At 39.0% G+C, this 18,245-nt stretch overlaps 1 protein-coding gene across 1 annotated transcript in view; it reads left to right on the top strand.

Moving 5' to 3' along the window:
- The first annotated feature begins 496 nt into the window (after positions 1-496).
- LMNTD2 (lamin tail domain containing 2) overlaps positions 497-18,245 on the top strand; it is a 64,392-nt gene continuing 46,643 nt past the window's right edge. The window contains exons 1-3 of the mRNA XM_072989845.2: positions 497-561; positions 5,128-5,340; positions 16,594-16,779. Coding sequence (XP_072845946.2) covers positions 497-561; positions 5,128-5,340; positions 16,594-16,779 — 464 coding nt within the window. The remainder of the gene's footprint in view (positions 562-5,127; positions 5,341-16,593; positions 16,780-18,245) is intronic.

Here is an 18,245-nt window from a genome sequence, read left to right as displayed (position 1 = left end):
TGCACTTCTGCAGCCACCTCTCTCTTCCCCCCTCCAGCCAGCCAGCTTCAGCCTGTGCCTCCTTCTTTGTGCTGACTGTGCATGCATGTGTTTTGTTCATATGTTTGTGGTATGTTTCAGCTGCCCATCACAGCCAGGCTCTCCTTCACTCATCTGCACTCACAAGGCACTGCTCGTAAAAGTGCGAAGTCTTTTCTAGCACCAGTTTGCTTTGCTGTTTCCTATTGCACTGTCCTCCTCCAGGCACATCCACATCCACACACACCCACTCCTGCCCACCTGCCTCTCTGAATTCCAGTGTTGGGTTGGAGAGAGAGAAAGCACACATCTGAAGAGGAAGTCCCTTCAAAAACACCGAATTAAACATTTGTTTCGGGGGAACGCAAACTGTGATTGAAACACCACATGGCTCCGAGTTTATTTACTTCAATTTCTCTTTACAATGACACATATTTTGAACTGTTGCTTAACGTAAGTGATCCTTGAGATTGAGGCAATGAGGAAGAATCCAAGTGGAAGTATCATAGGGACTCCTGGAGACTGGAGGCACAAAGTTCCAGGGTAAAGAAGCAGAGCTGGGCATCATCCTGGCAATGATGATTTTTGGATGTTAAAGGCTCCCTCTCATCCCAGGGATCCTAAAGGCTTCTCCAGGTCAAAAGAGATCCCCAGGTCAAAAGGGAACTTCAGAAGGGAATAGGAAACTTTAAAGATTAACATCCATGACTGACAAACTAATCATCATTTACAACCATGCAGCTCTGCCAAGATTTCAGCCTGAATGCAGTTTATCATGGTGTGTAAATACTTTAACTTTAGCATTCAATATTAAATAAAATACTGGCCTTATGATGTTATATATGTGCGTGCGTATTAAAATCAGGTGACAGGAAGAAGTACCAAGTGAAATCCTCTGGATTTGGTAACCAAGAGACCAAGTGGTTCATGTTTCGTGTCATCAGTACAGCTGTTGTTTCCAACAACAGTGGATGCTGTTTCGTCCCTTGAGTGCTGCCTGGGGGCTGTTCAGCAATGGATGCAGGTAAACGGACTAAGACTGAATCTGGGCAAGATGGAGGTCCTTCGGGTAGGTGTACCAGACATCAGTGGTCTGGGAAACTCCCTTTCCTTTGGGGGGGTGACTCTTACCATCAAGATGAGGTTCACAGCTTGGGTGTACATCTGGACCCAGCAATCACCATGGAGACCCAGGTATTGCCAGTGGTCCGTTCCACACATTTCCACCTTCGGTGGATTGCCCAGCTGCACCCCTATCTTGATGTGGTCCATGTGCTCATAGTCTCAAGATTGGACTACTGTAATGCGCTCTACGTGGGTCTGCCTTTGAGACTGACACGGAAAATTCAGATGTTACAAAATGCGGTGGCCAGACTTCTTACTAGAGTATTTTCCCCACGCTAGCCACCTTGCATTGGCTGCCCATTTGTTTCCGCGTTGATTTCAAAGTTCTTATGGTTATGTATAAAGCCCTAAACAGTTTAGGCTCGTTATCTGGCAGAGCGCCTTCTCCCACCCAATTCCGCCAGAGTCACTCGTTCCAGCCAGGCCGGGCGGCTGAGGGACCTAACTCTGAGGGATGTCCGGAAGGAAAGAACGAGGAACTGGGCCTTCTCAGCAGTGGCCCCTCGCCTCTGGAACAACTTGCCCATGGAGATCAGCCTGGCTCCCTCTTTGGGTGTATTCAGAAGCAAATTCAAGATCTGGCTATTTGGGCAGGATTTCCCTCCTGCTGTATCTTAAATTCACACCTTACCATCTTAGATTTACAGTGCATGTTTATTGGTTTAACTGTTTTTAAATTTGTAATGCCTCCCAGAGTAGACCTTTGGTCTAGATGGGTGGGGTAGAAATCCAATAAATAAATAAATAAATAAATAAATAAATAAATAAATAAATAAATAAATAAATAAATAAATAAATAAACAAACAAACAAACAAACAAACAAACAAACAAATAAATAAATAAATAAATAAATAAATAAATAAATAAATAAATAAATAAATAAATAAATAAATAAATAAATAAATAAATAAATAAATAAATAAATGTTTAGGACAGTTTCAGTGAAGCGCTGAGGGCAGATTGAAGGAAGTTGATGCGTAGAGTTAGAGGAAAGTGAAGATAGCCAGCGAGTTAGTGGTGTTCTCTAGAGATGTCTGGATATAAAGGGTAGAAGAGATGCTGAGCATCAGCTGAAGAAGAAGGATGTGTCAAGGGAGGCTGAATCTGAAAATAAAGAAAAATGGAATGTTTTAATGCAGCATGAAGGGAGCATGGGAGAGAAATAATTTCTTACAAACTGGAGAGGTAGGATGGAGTGAAGGAGAGAGATGACAATTAGGGGTCATGAGGGAATAGTATAAAGCAGGAAAATATGGGAGCTAGGTGAGGACAAAAAGTAGTCAGCCTATCAAGTGGGAACAGGGTGGAGGAGGAAAAGGTTGAACAAGTGTGGGATTATTTACTTTTGTATGATAAATAATTTTAAAGAAAGATTTTATCTTTTTATATTAACTTTGAGAATTGGGCATAACTTTAATAAACAAACTCTTAGTAATTTATTGCTTTGACTTGTTTTTATTACTATCTGTTCCCTCTACAAATTCGGCAAGATCTTGTGCTTTGGAACTCAGCCAAGTAGCACTTTGTGAAGGTTCCAAAAGAATAAACTAGGCCAACATTAAACAGACACCAGATGTTATACTACTGATAAACCCTATCCATATCATTAAAAGGAATCTCACTATCAACCCCTCAGGATACACATGGATTTAGACGAATGTATTTTCAAAAATAAACATGTGAAAGCATCTGGTGCCATTTTTGGGATGCTCTGCTCCACAAGATAGATTTGGATATGCCCTTTCATCAACATTACTATCACATAATGTAAAACACCACATGCTTGACTTAATCACAAACTATCATAGATAGAACTCTCACATTATCTCACATTAATTGTGGGGACTAAGCATAAATAAAACAGGACAATAAGAGATCACAAACGAAGATGCCTGCACAAACCCAATATTAGCTTCCTCTCTCCCTCCCATCTTTTAATCTCCCCTCAACCCATACCTTTACGTGTACATATATATAGAGAGAGATTGTTCAGTATAAGAACACAGGATAAGCAATGTTTTAAGTAACTATTATCAGTGATCACTATTCATAATTTTTTCACCGTAATGTTGTAACTTTAAAAAAACAGAGCTAAAGTAGTATACTAAACGCATTGCTGCCTATGGAAGAAAAAGTTTTACATACATTTCAGTCAACATGACAGGGCAAGACTCTTCTATCTCCCTCTCTTCTCTTGATATAAAGTTTTCAGTTGGGCCCCAAACTGTGAGACTCATCAAAATGGCTCTTCTTCCTATCACCCTTCCTCCCTGCAACATTGGCTCCCCCACCTCCACCTTTCTTGTGTTACCATGGTGACCTCAACAAAGACCTTACTAAGCCTCTAGGGGATACAGGTACAACCTCTAATCACAGGACTAGGCTCACAAAGCCTTCACCTCACACTTCAGGAGGGCAACAGCAGAAGGCAGATCAACATGTGAGTTGTGAGGGTGGAGGGAGGGCAGCTATTTATTTGGGTGAAATGTGAGCAAAGAGCAATGGATGATTTGAATATGGTATCCTATACTTGGGGAGAGAGCAGGAGATGGGTAATTTTAAACAGATTGCATTTTTATTGCAACAACAGAAAGATGAACTTGTATTCCTACTTAATATGTTCACAGGGCTTGGGAGTTTTTATGGTGTCACAATCCTGTAAGACCAGACAGGACACCCCCCTCTCCTGATCTTAAGCATGGGAAGTAAAGTTGAGAAATGGTGACATACCCAGGACTGTTCAAAAAGAGAATTTCAAAACAGGTTCCCCACATCCATACGCATGACAAGGCCATCCTAAATACAATCAAAGAAACAGTACTTTTCACTCATTTTCAAGCAGTCTGTTTTTAATACTCAGTTTTTCCATTGAGCTCCCAGACATAATGTAGAAAGTGCTGTACAATTATATATGGAGCAGCCACTGATGTATCTCAGAAACCAGTAGAAATTGTATATTGGTTCACCCTTCAGCTATTTTGGACTCCTCTTCCTCCTGTTGTTTGGTTGTGGTTTCCTTTTCTCATAATTCCCAGTGCATGCAGGATCAAAAGTCACATCTTGCTTCCTAAACCCTCTTCCACTCATATAATCCTAAATGTGTACATTTTAAGAGGTTTTGTACACTTCCTGAGAATATCTCTTTTGTCCTACATACATACATACATACATACATACATACATACATACATACATACATACATACATACATACATACATACATACATACATACATACATACATACATACATACATACATACATACATACATACATACATACTGTTTAACACCATCAGCATCCTTTTGGAACAGGCTTTATGTTGTTTCTGCCACTGCCCATTTTCAGTCTGTTGCTTTTCCATTTAGTATTCTATAAAATATATTTCCTCTTTGCTTCATTGGAAAAAACTCTGCTTCATGCTGTGTCCCCTGTCCTCTTGTCAACAATCAATGGCCTGCTGTTGCATTTTCAGATATTTGCAAAACATGTTGGGTATTAGCAACAATCCCATAACAATCTATTGAATATTGACAGAATTTATCTGGAGTTACCAGTGTCCTTAAATAACTGCCAATATTTGTAATTATTTCTGATAATCTCTGTAACACGTGTCTGATAATGAGTTTTAAATGTGCCTTTTTATTGTCTATACAATATTTACAAGTGTACCTCTGAAATAAGCTCAGAATCTGGAGGATAATTAACATTTCTAGTTGACTGTGTGCTTTTCTTCCTCTCTCTCTTCAGAAGTATACAGATAGTTTTGAGGTTACTTCCCCTATTTATAAGCAAAGCTGGGAAATACATGTAAAAAGTAATAGGAAAGGGGAACAAAAAACAATCATACAAAAGAGACACTGATCCTAGATCTTTCTTCTAGAATTCTTGTAGATGTCTACCCTTTTGTCTTCAAGCATATTCATTTCGGGTGGGTGAGTGGGTTGAAATTCTACTCTGTTAAGGATATTTTTTTTCCTACAGGGAAAGACAAACCAGCATTAGATTTCATCCTGTGTTAGAAGACCAAAGAGAAGTAGATGAGGATGTTCTTCAAAGCCCGCCCCAGAGGGAATACAATAGAGAACAACCCATCATCTCCAGGGTGAGCATGATGTTCACTTCTCGTCCAGAAATGGAAGAGGACAACAGCTGCTCCAGCCTTTCTCCACCGATTAAGGAACCCCCAAAGCAACAGTGAGTGGTGTTCACAAACCTCTTCATAAGCTTTAAGCTTTCCTTTAAACTTTATGCAAGGTCAAAGCTTTAAACACTGGCAGAATATAATGTTGCTGTTTTTCAGGGCTCGCTTTTAATTGCATACAATACCTTGACAGGTCCACGTTAAGTATTATCCTGAGCAACCTGATCAATTTGAGGGATTTGTAGTGTAATCCTACAAATGTTTCTTTAAAAGCAAATCCTACCATTGTAGATTAAGCCTGATGTACCTTGTAAAGCAAGACAGAGCAACCTGCAGAGGCTCAGGAGCTACAAATGCCCATCCCTGGACCTTGGAGATATGTACCTGCTCATGTGAATCCCCCTCTCCCAACTAACTTGCAAAACTACAACAACAACAACAACAACAACAACAACAACCACAGAAAAAAGTTCCTTGTGCCATCTGGTGGTCATTTTCTTTTGAAAATGTATGTAGGATGGGGTGCTGGAAGGCACTCAAAACCTGAGCAAATTGTTCCCATGCTCCTGGTACGGTAGAAGGAGACTTTCTGAGCATATTTTCCATTTTTTTCTTCTAATACATTTAAGTTTGGGGAGGAGGTGGGAATGCTGGGGACCCTGGGGGGTGTCTGCGTTTTGCCTCTGTTGGGCTACATGTTACTCACTCCTGTTCCCTAGCAACCCCAATGGAAATAAAGTGCTTGCAGGTAAAAGAAACCTGTGCTAATCATCAAAATTGTGCAGCCATTCAGTCTTTTTATTTCACTTCCTAGTATCTTCCTCTTAAGAAAAAAGGAAAGCAAAATTTTGCAGAGATATAGGAAGCTTACATATTGAAGGTAGTGTCATCTAGGAACCCCCCCACATACAATTCTGTGTCTAATGCAGTATGATTATACAGTAAATCCTCATCTGGGAGCAGCCATGATCAAATACTGTATGACTAAAATGCTATTGGACAGTATTCCACAGTATCACTCTTTTAAGGAAATTGATCTCCAGGACATAATCTTGTATATATCCTTGAGTCAGGGCCAGATTAAGACCCTTAGAAGTCCTAAGCACTTAAAAGATTTTGGTACCCCCATCTATATGTGATTCAAAGTATAAGCAGCAATAAACCATGAAATAAAATTTTATTTATTGAAATTAAACAAACTTAAAGATGGTAAATAATGTTCATTTTTGTATACTTCTACTTTATTTATGTTTGAAAAGTTTTCTCCCACTTTTTTAAATTGCAAAGTCTTTCATCGGATCCTCAAAATTAATCTCATGTAACACATCTGCTTCTATACTTAATAGAGATAAGGCATCCAGCCTGCCTTGTTGTGTAGTTGTTCTGATGGGATTTTTAATATACTTCAACTGAGAAATTGAACGCTCAGCTGAGCAATTTGTGACGATTAATGTTAAAAATATACGAAAGCCAATGTCTACATTTGGAAAGGCACACTCAATATTGTCTTCTACAATTATTTTATAAAGTTCAGCAGAACTGAATCTTGTTTTTACATTTTTTTTGTTGCACTGAACTTATGGTGCACATATGAATGAAATTGCTGAAGCTCAGCTGAGAAATTACCGTTGAAGTCCTTTGGGTAAGCATCAATCAGCTTTTGACAGCACTGAGAATATCTTTCAATGTTAGTAGATGATGAAGTGACATCATGTGGCACATCACTTAGAAAAGAAAATCTCTCTGCTATTTCTTTATATATCTTTCCTCTTTTCATCTCAGTTTCAAATTTGTCAACAATTGTGTAAAAGGTGGTGATACAGAATTTATCTCTGGTATTCAGATATACTTCTGGTGCATCTCCATCATTGGGTACCTTCTGATATGTTTGCAAGTTGTAGCTGCCTTGTAATCAACATCTTGTAGCATTTCCTTTGCAGCTGCTTCATATCTTTCAAATTCATCTCGTGAAGTGCACAGTTGGTCAGCTAATGATACATACAGATCTGCACATGTTTCCAAGTTCACATCCTCATTTTGTAGAACTTGGCTTACTCTGAAAATTCTGCAAAATCCCATTCCAATAATTCAACATAAAAACACATTCTAGCTCTTGAATCTTATTTGCAATATTATTTGCTTCTAGCATCTCCCTTTTGTGACTGGTTTTCAGCTATATTTTCTAATGCTTCTAAAATTTTAAGGAAAGATTTCAAAATTGCTGCTGTTGCCATAGCATGTGCCTCCCATCTGGTAACAGAGAAGGATTTTAAGACATTTTCATTTCCAATACAACCTCTAAGAATTTTGCACTGGCTACTTGATGCTGAAAAAAGGTATAGATTAACTGCATTGCAAAGAAGAAATTAACTGCCTCTTGATAGCGGTCAACAGCACTTCAGCCTACCAGATTTAGTGAATGAGCTGCACAGGGCACATATATAGCAAACATTTAAAATTTTGTTTCTAATTTTTTTTTGCTGCATCCCCTTATAACGCCCAGACATATTAGCAGCATTGTCATAAGACTGACCCCTACATTTTGAAAAGTTTAGCCTACAAACTTCATGTAAGTATTGCAACACCTGATTTGCCATTTCCTCACCAGTATGGCCTTTCATTTCCAGAAAGGTTAAAAAGCATTCAATAGGTGTCCTTCTTTTAAGTACCTAAGAACAACACTTAGCTGATCGATATGTGATAGATCTGGTGTTGAATCAAATGACAAACTAAAATAACAAGATTTACTTCATCAGGATGAGTGCATGGACCTTTTTAGTTGAATGAATTCCTCATAGGTGGTTTTGGACAGGTTAGAAGGATCTCCTTTGCCTGAATTTCCATATTTCAAAATGTGGTGTGTTAAAAATGGATCAAACTGGCTTATGAATTCAAGCATCCCTAAAAAATGCCCATTTTGCAATGATCCAAACCTTTCTTCTGTTTCTTGAAAAGCCAAGCCATGTTCAGCTAACGTATGAATAACAGCTACAACATGCCTCAAGACATGTTCCCAAAAACCACACTCTTCCTGTATTTGTTTCTCCAACTGTTGCCCCAACCCCACACCTTGTCTGCAAGTTAACTGCTCTCCCTGGGAATGTGTTGCTACAAAAGCACTCTGCACATGCTTAATAAGATCTAACCCGATCAACCAAGGTGCAGGTATTTGATCAGAAATTGCTACATCCCAAATTCCAACCCAGTCTCGATAGTTTATCTTTACTTTAGCCATATATAAAATCACTGGAGTAGAACTAATTCCCTTGATAGTAACAGTTAGATTTGGAAATATTTGTTCTTTAGGAACCATATCAGGGTGACACAGGGTTATGTGGGAACAGGAATCAACAACCTCCACATAAGGCTTCTCATTAATAAGAATTTTCTCACCAGGGTTCTGTAATAAAATATTATTTGCCTTTATAAGAAAGCACTGAACGACTCTGGCTTGTGGCAGATCAGAATTTTCTGTTGTGCTAATTGCCATGGAGACAGAACCATTGTTACAGCCTCCTTCAGTGGCTTCCACTGGTTTTATACAGTAAACTTTTTTGGTCTATCATCTTTTCCATTTTTATTTTTATTGTTTTTCATACAATTTGATTGAACATGCCCAAACTCTCCACAGTTATAACACTGTCTGTAAGTCCTTCTATCATACTGAGGAGATCTGTCAAATTTTCCTCAGGGTTCATTCACTTCTGCGGACTAGGCCCTGGCAACCTAGGTGAGGTACTAAGCTGGCCATTTTTCCCTGACATTTTACTGTTGTGATTTTTATTGAAGGGTTTCTTACTGTTGTCCCAATTCTGCCTGTGAGCTGCCCAGAGACCTTAAATTAAATAAATAAATAAATAAATAAATAAATAAATAAATAAATAAATAAATAAATAAATAAATAAAATTAAATAAATAAATAAATAAATAAATAGATAGATAGATAGATAGATAGATAGATAGATAGATAGATAGATAGATAGATAGATAGATAGATAAATAAATAAATAAATAAATAATCTCACTATTGGAATCAGCATATTCAGATGCCTGTAATACATTTTTAGGATTTTTGTCTTTGACTAAATAACGCAATTCCCCAGGCAAAATGGAATAAAATTGTTCTAAACCAACCATATTGTTCATTTAGTCTAGAGAAGTGACATTTTCACGTTCCATCCATTTGTCCAAACATTGAATCAATTTAGCCCCCACTTGGGCATAAGATTCTTCTGGCTTTTTGGCAAGGGAATGAAAATTTCTTCTAAGGTGTTCTGCATTTATGCCAAATCTAGACTATACTATTTTTCTATATGCCTCAAAATCTCTAGCTTGCTCCAGAGGCTTCTGAGAATAAAGATCAGCTAAATCTCCACTTATTTGTGATCTCAAAATTATCATCCTTTCATCATCCTTAATCTCAAAGTCCCAGCACACTCTGTTAAATGAAATCATGAAAGATTCAGGGCAATCTCCTTTCCTAAATTGGGGAAATTTCTTTAGGTTGATTTTTGAGAGATTTCCTTCACTAGAGTTATTGTTATTACTGTTATTTTGAGAAGCTAATTCTAATTTTTTCATCTATGTTTGAAATTCCATTTCCCTTTGTCTATTTTCTTGCTCAAATGCCATTTCTCTTTTGTCTTAATTTCATTTGTCTGGCCTCTTGCTCAGCTTTGAGCTGTAGTTCCTGAGCTTTCTCTTCAGCCCTGGCTTTAAGTTCTAGTTCCTTTAAGGGAAAATTCCTGTTCACATTTCCATTTTTCAAAATCTTGGGAGCTTAGAAAATCTTGTTTTTCTGAGGCATTTCCATCAGTTTCCTCCTGTTCCACTGGAGCTAGAGGGTATCCATTTCCCTCCACTTCCTGAGGTAAGCTTTCTGCCTCCTTACTCCTTTTTCGGCTATGTTTGGGTGGCATGTTTAAGTCTGAGTGAATTAGTCTTTAATGTCTGTACTGTGTTTAAAAACGACCTGTCTTTCTGCTGTTTATTCCAGTAACTATGTTATTGTGCTTCACTCAGCAGTTCTCTAGCTCACAACATTTTAGTTACTGTGTATGTCTGAGCTATTCTCGCTCTCAGACACCAAAATAATTTTGTTTTCCTCTGCTTTTATTTTCCTATCACCTCAGTTCTGCTCTGACCCGGGCTTCCGCTCTTATCCAACACTGCTTCCTTATCTCTCAGAGCCTTGGATTTCAAGCTAGCTCACTGGGTCTTTGAAATCCTGAGGTAAACAAAAAAGAGTTTTCCATTTAGAGTTGGTTCCCTATCTTTGGTTCCCCCCAGATATGGGTTCAGAAGCCCCGCCTTTAAGCTTTTCCACAAAAGCTCTAGCAGGTCACCCACTTCTTTACCACAGACCTCTGACTAAAAGGTACCCACGACTCCAGAAAATTCACTTTTAAACATTGGCTTTACTGAATTATTTCGTATCCCGCCGCTGGACACCAATTGTGGTGTTTACCCCATAGCCTCTGCTTGTTTCACCAAACACAAAGCTCACAAAGGTATCCCAACATGCCCTTTTCCTTGCTGCCACCAGTTGATCTCTTTATCAACCTATATTTCCTATGAAAGACTGATGTCCATTCAGTATTGAACTTTTAAACAGAAACAGGTTTATTGATTACACATTGTTTTAGGAATAGTTCTTAAGCACATTCTTAAAGTTACACAGAGCTTCAGTATTTTACTTTAACATCTATCTCAATTAATACAGGTCACACTCTGGCTAATCACTACTTAAACACTCTCTCTGTTTCAAACCCCCAAAATTATTTCTCCAAACTCTGTCTCTGACTGGACTCTAGAGTCTGATTCACCTCTCCCTTCTGGTTTCTCTGGCTCCACCTCCGAACAGCTCTCATTGGTACATGCCAATAATCTTCTACCTGAGCCAAAGCAGGGTGATCGCTACAGGCCCCTCATGAGTGGCCTAGTAGCTGCTGCTCAGGCCAGGGCCTGATCCTGCAAACACCAGGCAATTCCTGGGTCAGGCTGGCCCTGATTCTTCAGTTACCTTACCAGGGCCATGTAGGCCAGATCCTGACACAAAGTTACAGAGTTAGCATGTATGTTGTTGCCTGTTGGCACACTGGATGCTGAGTGAGCTACTAGCGCCCCTGTACAGTCTCATTCTCAGTGGACAACTGAACGGGACGCCAACATGAACAAAACTTAGAAGTTGGACAAAAACAATCATGTGAGCCTCCCCGGACCATGAGGCAGTTAAACTTACCAGATTCTAATTTGATTGATCGATCGATCGGTCAGTCGGTCGGTCGGTCGGTCGATTGGTTGGTTTTCCGTCCTGCCCATCTAGACCAAAGTTCTACTCTGGGCGGTTTAATTTTGTTGTATTCCCAACATTAATGTATATCATTAACATCTATCATTACTATTATTATTATTATTATTTTTACTTCTGCTGAGGAGGTTATGTTTTTGTTGGAGTATGTGTGTGTTTGGTTTTTTTCTACTGACATTGTACAGATTGTATACAAATTTCACAGACTGCATACAAAGTTTCCCCTGCTTTCATTTGGGGGGATTTTCCCCCTTTGATTTCATGACCCTTGGTGGAGGTCTACACACTCTCTCTTGTTATTATTGTCTATATCTGTATGTAATTTGTTCATGGCTGCACCATTTGCAGTATTGTGCCATATGGCTCATGGTAAATTGGGCTATGGAAAATTTTTGTGGTTCCCCCTCTTCCCTTGATGCCCCTAAGCATGTGTTTATTGTGCTTAATGGTTAATCCACCCCTTCCTTGAGTACATCTAGTGGCAAGCCTTCTACATTGTTCAGTCATCTTGGCTCCATACTCAATAACAGATGGCGCAAATTAGCTATCATTTAATACACTACAAATTACTTCTTTCACATACAAGATACTTTTAATTGCTTCTTAATATGCCTAGTACACTTTCCTTTTTTCCTTTTCACTTTTTTCTGTTTATAATTTAATTATATTTTAAAATAGGTGTATTTAGACATTAGTGTTACTTTCCACATCTTCCTTAGCCAGTCAACTATTGTTAGGCTGTTTTTATTCTGCTGAAACTGGGTAATACATACTTTGTTGTAAGAAGGATATCAGCCATTTATATATCAGCATTCTCTACCAAATTGGTAGGCTATATCCTGTGAGATTTTTTATTGGCAGAAATACTGTATTCTAATTTTTTCTACTACATTCCTAGAAAATATGGAGGCAGTCAGTTTTTGAGTGTTTACATTTCCAGTGTTAGACTTTACTATGATGTGTAATATGCCCAATAAATGTAACTACTTAATTCAGAATCTAAATTGTTTTTTGGACAGCTATTGCAGGGGTCAAATTGCAAAATATCAGGACTGGAACTGGAAACTAATCCCTGTGGTGACTGATAGAACTGGGCATATTTAGCCTTGACAAAAGAGGACTGAGGGGAGAAATGATAGCACTTGGAAGATTGTCATACAGAGGAGCAGCAGAATCTGTTCTCAGTCCTTGGAGAATGCAGTACATATAATAACGGGCTGAAGTTACAGGAACCGAGAAGGAAAGTAGGGATCAAAGTGATCCTGCAGCATTTTGATCCCTTTTTTTTTAAAAAAAGTTTTATTTATATGCCGCATTTCTCCCAACAAGGGACCCAAAGTGGCTCACAACATTAAAATTCACACAATTTAAAAACACACTAAGTTAAATATTAAAAGATAAATAATATATGATTTAAAATACAATTAAAAGATTAAAACAGGGTTAAAATTGGGTTCAGGGATTCAGTTACAATTGTTAAAAGCCTGCCTGAAGAGATGGATCTTTAGCTTTTTTGGGGGGAGGATAACAGGGAAGGGGCCTTCCTGATCTCCTGAGGGAGAGCATTCCATAGCCTGGGAGCTGCCACAGAGAAGGCCCTCTCGTGTCCACGTCAGCTGTGCTTGTGCTGGCAATGTGACCAAGAGGAGATCCTCCTCTGCTGATCTTAATTGCCTAAGGCACATATAGGGAGATACTGTACGGTCCTTCAGGTAACCTGGACCCAAGCTGTATAGGGCTTTATAGGAAATGACCAGCACTTTGAATTGGGCCCGGAAACAGACAGGTAGCCAGTACAGTTCTTGTAAAAGGTGTGTTATATGCTCCCTGTAGCTGGCCCCAGTCAGTAGTCTGGCTGCAGAGTTTTGCACCAGCTGAAGTTACCGAACTGTCTTCAAAGGCAGCCCCACATAGAGCGTGCTACAGTAATCCAAATGGGATGTAACTAAAGCAATGTGTCACTGTAGACAGATCCAACATCTCAAGGAACTGGCACAGCTGAAAAACCAGATTTAGCTGTGCAAATGTACTCCTGGCCACCACTGACACCTGGGCATCCAAGCTTAGGGATGAATCCACCCAAGGAGTACACCCAAGCTGCAGACCTGAGTTTTCAGGGGGAGTGTAACCCCATCCAGCACAGGTAGTATCCCTATTCCCTCATCTGCTTTCCGACTAGCCAGGAGCACCTTTTTCTTTTCTGGATTATGTTTCAGTTTGTTTGCCCTCATCCAGCCTATTACAGATGCCAAGCACTGGTTTAGAGTCCAGACAGCTTTCCTGGAATTAGGTGGAAAGGAGAGATAAAGTTGAATGTCATCCGCATACTCGTGACACCGAACCCCAAAACTCTGGATAACCTCTCCCAGAGTTTTCATGTAGGAATCAAAGTGATCCTGCAGTGCTTTGATCCCTTTCCCCCTCCTCTTGCTAAGCCCTGCGGGGCATAGCAAGGAGAGGGAAAGCATGGAACAAAGCTATCCCACAGAGGCTGGAGGATCCCTTTGATCCCCTCCCTCCACTTCTTAAGCCGCACGGGCATAGGAAGAGGAGGAAAGGGGAACCAAGCCACCTCCCAGCCCCCCCCGGAGTGGAATTCCCTTTGGGCAGGCGTTAGCAAGCTGTGAAGGGAAAACCTCTCTCTGCTTATGCTCCCGAGGAATCGCTGATCCGTGAAGGTATAAGCAGATAGGGAACAAAGGGACAAATATAAAAGGGTTATATTGGTTGCTTCATATTCGTTGGGGGTCTCTGGACCCCAAGAAAAGGAAGCAAATATCTGATGAATCAATTCAGTAAAGGAAAGAAGAATGTAACCCTTATTAAGCTATTTACTTTTCTTAATGTATCTTAAATTTCTTAAATGTATCGATATATAGGTTCTTCCATATTTTAAGTGTGTAATTTTAACTTGTGCAATTTGTCACTTATGCAATTTGTCACTTATGCTTAGTTCCCTTTCCACCTTCTACTTCTAACCTCTTTTCTGAGGTGGAAATGCCAATTATTCTTTCTGAAGGATGTCCTCAGGACAAATCCTTCCATGATTTTATTTGCATTTACTAGACAAGCAAATTTATGTCTCTTTGCTGTTTTTTTTTAACTGCATAGTAACCAAGGGACATCAGACACAAACATAAGTGCTAAATTTGCTGTTTGTGAGCTCAAGCGGAAGGAATGGGAGACAGATGGAGACAGGTAGAAGAATATGTGAAGCTTAAAAGAGCCAAGATATCATAGGAATCCCTGCTTGTTGGTGCCAAAAGCACTGACCCTTGAGGGTTGAAAAGGAGGTGGGATAAGAGGGTGGAGGATGCTGAACCAAGCTCAGACAAGCAGTAATTATTCCAATATATGGAAAGTCAAGATGAGATCTTTGAGGACAAGAGAGTCTGGCATGATGCATAAAACGAAACAAAACAAAAAAGAGATAGGGATGAAGAAGATATATATATATATAAAACCAGTCCCTGCCATTCCTTTATTTAGAAGTGCATTCATCCTTATTCTTATGATTGTTCTCCTGTAGTCTAATGTTCCTTCTCAACCTGTATACATTAGACTACAGTTGAACAATCATAAGAATAAGGATGAATGTGCTTCTGTCTAACTGAAGAAATTGCAGGGACTGATTTTTATTCAGTTTTCTTCCTAAAATAGAGTGGGGAATATGCTTTCAGATGAGGAGTACAATTTCTTGGTGGGGATAATCTCTGGTGGGCTGTTCTCTAGGGGCAGGGGCATAAGATAACAGTAGGGGAGAGTCAAAGCCAAAAATGAGTGGGACTCCCTCCATCTGGAGCCTATTGTGGGAGAGACACATCACTCTTGGCCAGAGGCCTGACTTGAGTGCTTGCAGGAAATTAGACTGCATTAAATCAGGCCTCCCTAAGCCCTGAGGAAACAATGCGGCTTTTCTTTTAGTTATGGCAACCCATGAAATGCTCAGCTCAGAAATGCTTACCTGATGCCAACCTTGGTGTCATATCACCTCCAGGTAATGACTTTTTATTTATTCAGGCAGTCCGGCATGTACTATTTGTCACTTCTTAGTTTCCAAGGGTCCCTAAACTCCTGTGCACCCACCCAAAGATAAAAACATTATGTAAAAATGGGTACAGAATAAAATACAATCCCGTATATTCAGAAAATGAATGGCTGGAGAGACGTCATCATCATTATCATTTGAAAGAGGCCTTGCTTTCCATGGTGTGGGCACAGCACTCATCTCACTATCATCTTTGCTCAAGAAGGTTTTTAGATGTGCTATGTTTTTTTTTTTTGCTAAGAATTATCTCAAAACAGATGTAAAACCACCTGTTTCACATGTCCTGCTTTAATGCAAATCCTTCTGTTAAAGTAGGATGTGGAACGGAGGCTTCCCACTGCTGCTGATAGCACTGGAGTTGGATCATCCCCACCTGCCTGCCATGTGGAGAAAAGGAAACCACTGGAGCTGCCCCACCTTGGCCAAAATGGCATTGCCTGTCAGCCAGCCAGTGCCGAGATGGCCAGAAGCCTACGTGGCACTGGCCAGCCAGTGAGACCGTTCTTGCCTCGGGGACAGCTTTTTACCCTCCAGCAGCTCTGTTTTTGCCACATGACAAATGCCAGCCCCAGTGTTGCCAGCAGCTGGGAAATCCTCCAGCACTGGCTGGCTTGGGTGAAAGTTCTGGTGTGGTTTTAAAAGGGCACCAATGCAACCTTTGAAAACCACACCTGGGCTTGCATCATGTGAAATGGCCAAAGTCTCTGTCAAGTGCCTTGGGTCCTTTCTGTAAGTGTAGTTGCAGCCCCAGAGCAAGCTATCTGTGTCTAGATTTTCATATAATTAGCTTGGTGAAGACGTCTTGTTTGAATTAGGCGGTCAGAAAGTGGATCAAGACGGAAGATTAGATTTGCAGTAGATTAATAAGGATTTCTGACACTAACAAAAACAGCAGCTTAGTCTCCTGAGTCTCATATACAAACCGTAATCTTCTGGTTCTTTTTGCAGAGATTCCACTGCTCCACAACAGAACTCTGAATTACTGGAAAATCCACATGCCCTACTTCTGCTGCTGCGCCAGAGAGATTTAGAAATCAAGGGGCTGAAAAATGCTGCCCAGAAGGATCCTTATAACCGGCTTGGGTGTATTTTGCAGGAGATTGTGAAGCCAACACAGAAAGGACCACCAAAGAAGTGAGTAACAGAAAACTGCTGTCTGGGCTAGGTCCAAAACACAACTGGGTCTCACAAGTGACAAAAAAGGACTGTGGTCCTCAAGAACGGCTGCTGTGCCATCCCAGAAGGCAGGGCTTTGTGCTGCATTAGGTAAACATTGATTTGTTTCTCTTTAAAATACATTTTTATTATTTTCCCAAATAAATAAAACTTCATAACAAAAACATAAACTAAAATAAATGAAAACATAAACTAAAACACAAATGTACCACCACCTTTAGGATTTTTATTTATTCCTTCTGTCTCATTTCACATGCCCACCACATGTACAAATATGTACCCTTTTCTTTCTTACATCTCCAACATGGGGGTGATATTTCTTTATTCATTACATTTAGTTTCGTTGGCATTAAATACCATCTCCATATTACCTTGGAACAATTTTCCTTATCCCTTACAGACTTATTCTTCATTATTTTATTGCACATCTTTTCCATTCATCATCACTAATTTCTTTCTTTATATCTCTACTCCATACCACTTTCAGAGCTGTTATTTTATATTTATCTTCTATTCATAATTTGTAAATAAACTTATTATCCCTTTTTTGATTTTGCTACATTCCAGCTTCTCCCTCTTTTCAATAATTTCTTCAAATGTAATTATCACTCTACACTCTCCTTCCTTCTTTTTCCATTCCTTAGTCCATTTTTCTAATTGTATTGAACCATGAAACTCTTTCTTGTCCTAACATTTCTTTTATTCGCCCTCTGTTACACATCTTCTTTACTAAATCTTTTATTTTTTAATTCCCTGTTCTATCATAAACTTATTAAACTTTCTCTTAAGGTTTTCTGAGAAATTTCTTAATTTCACTGAGAAATCTTCAGACTCAATATTTTCCTATAATTTTCCCAACATTGCAACATGTTACTTAGAAAGGGATTTTTAAACAATATATTTTATGTTTTCTTTAAAAAAATTCTCCACACTCTCTTCATACTTACTAAACCCCCAATCACTCCAAACTACCTCTTTTCTATTTGCCATGATCTCTGGAATTTGCCTCAGATAATTTGCTATATAGTATAATTTAATATTTGATCTATCTATCTTACTCTTTGAGATATATACCATAGTTTTTTGTTCATCCTAGGTCTTTTATTTCCGTTCCAAAACATATTAATCATATTCTGCAGTTCTTCTAGTTCCTTATCACCTATCTTTATGATTAACATTCAAAATATAAAGTTTAATTTAGGGATTTTCTTCATTTTTATTCTGTTATTCTTCCAAACCACAATAACTTCAACTTTTAGTATTCCTTTATTTTTTCCTTAATATTTGTTTTTTTACTTTATCAAAATTCATTTTTATAGTATCTTGCAAGTTCCAAGTAATGTTAGTCCCTAAATTTTTAATACTAGTTTTCAATTTACCCTCAAATTTATCTTTAACTCTCCAGTTACACATGTTACAATTGA

The sequence above is a fragment of the Pogona vitticeps genome, chromosome 1 (genome assembly GCF_051106095.1).
Source record: "Pogona vitticeps strain Pit_001003342236 chromosome 1, PviZW2.1, whole genome shotgun sequence".
NCBI classification, from domain to species: domain Eukaryota; kingdom Metazoa; phylum Chordata; class Lepidosauria; order Squamata; family Agamidae; genus Pogona; species Pogona vitticeps.
Note: the sequence above shows the minus strand (reverse complement) of the source record. Positions and strands in the feature narration are given on the sequence as shown.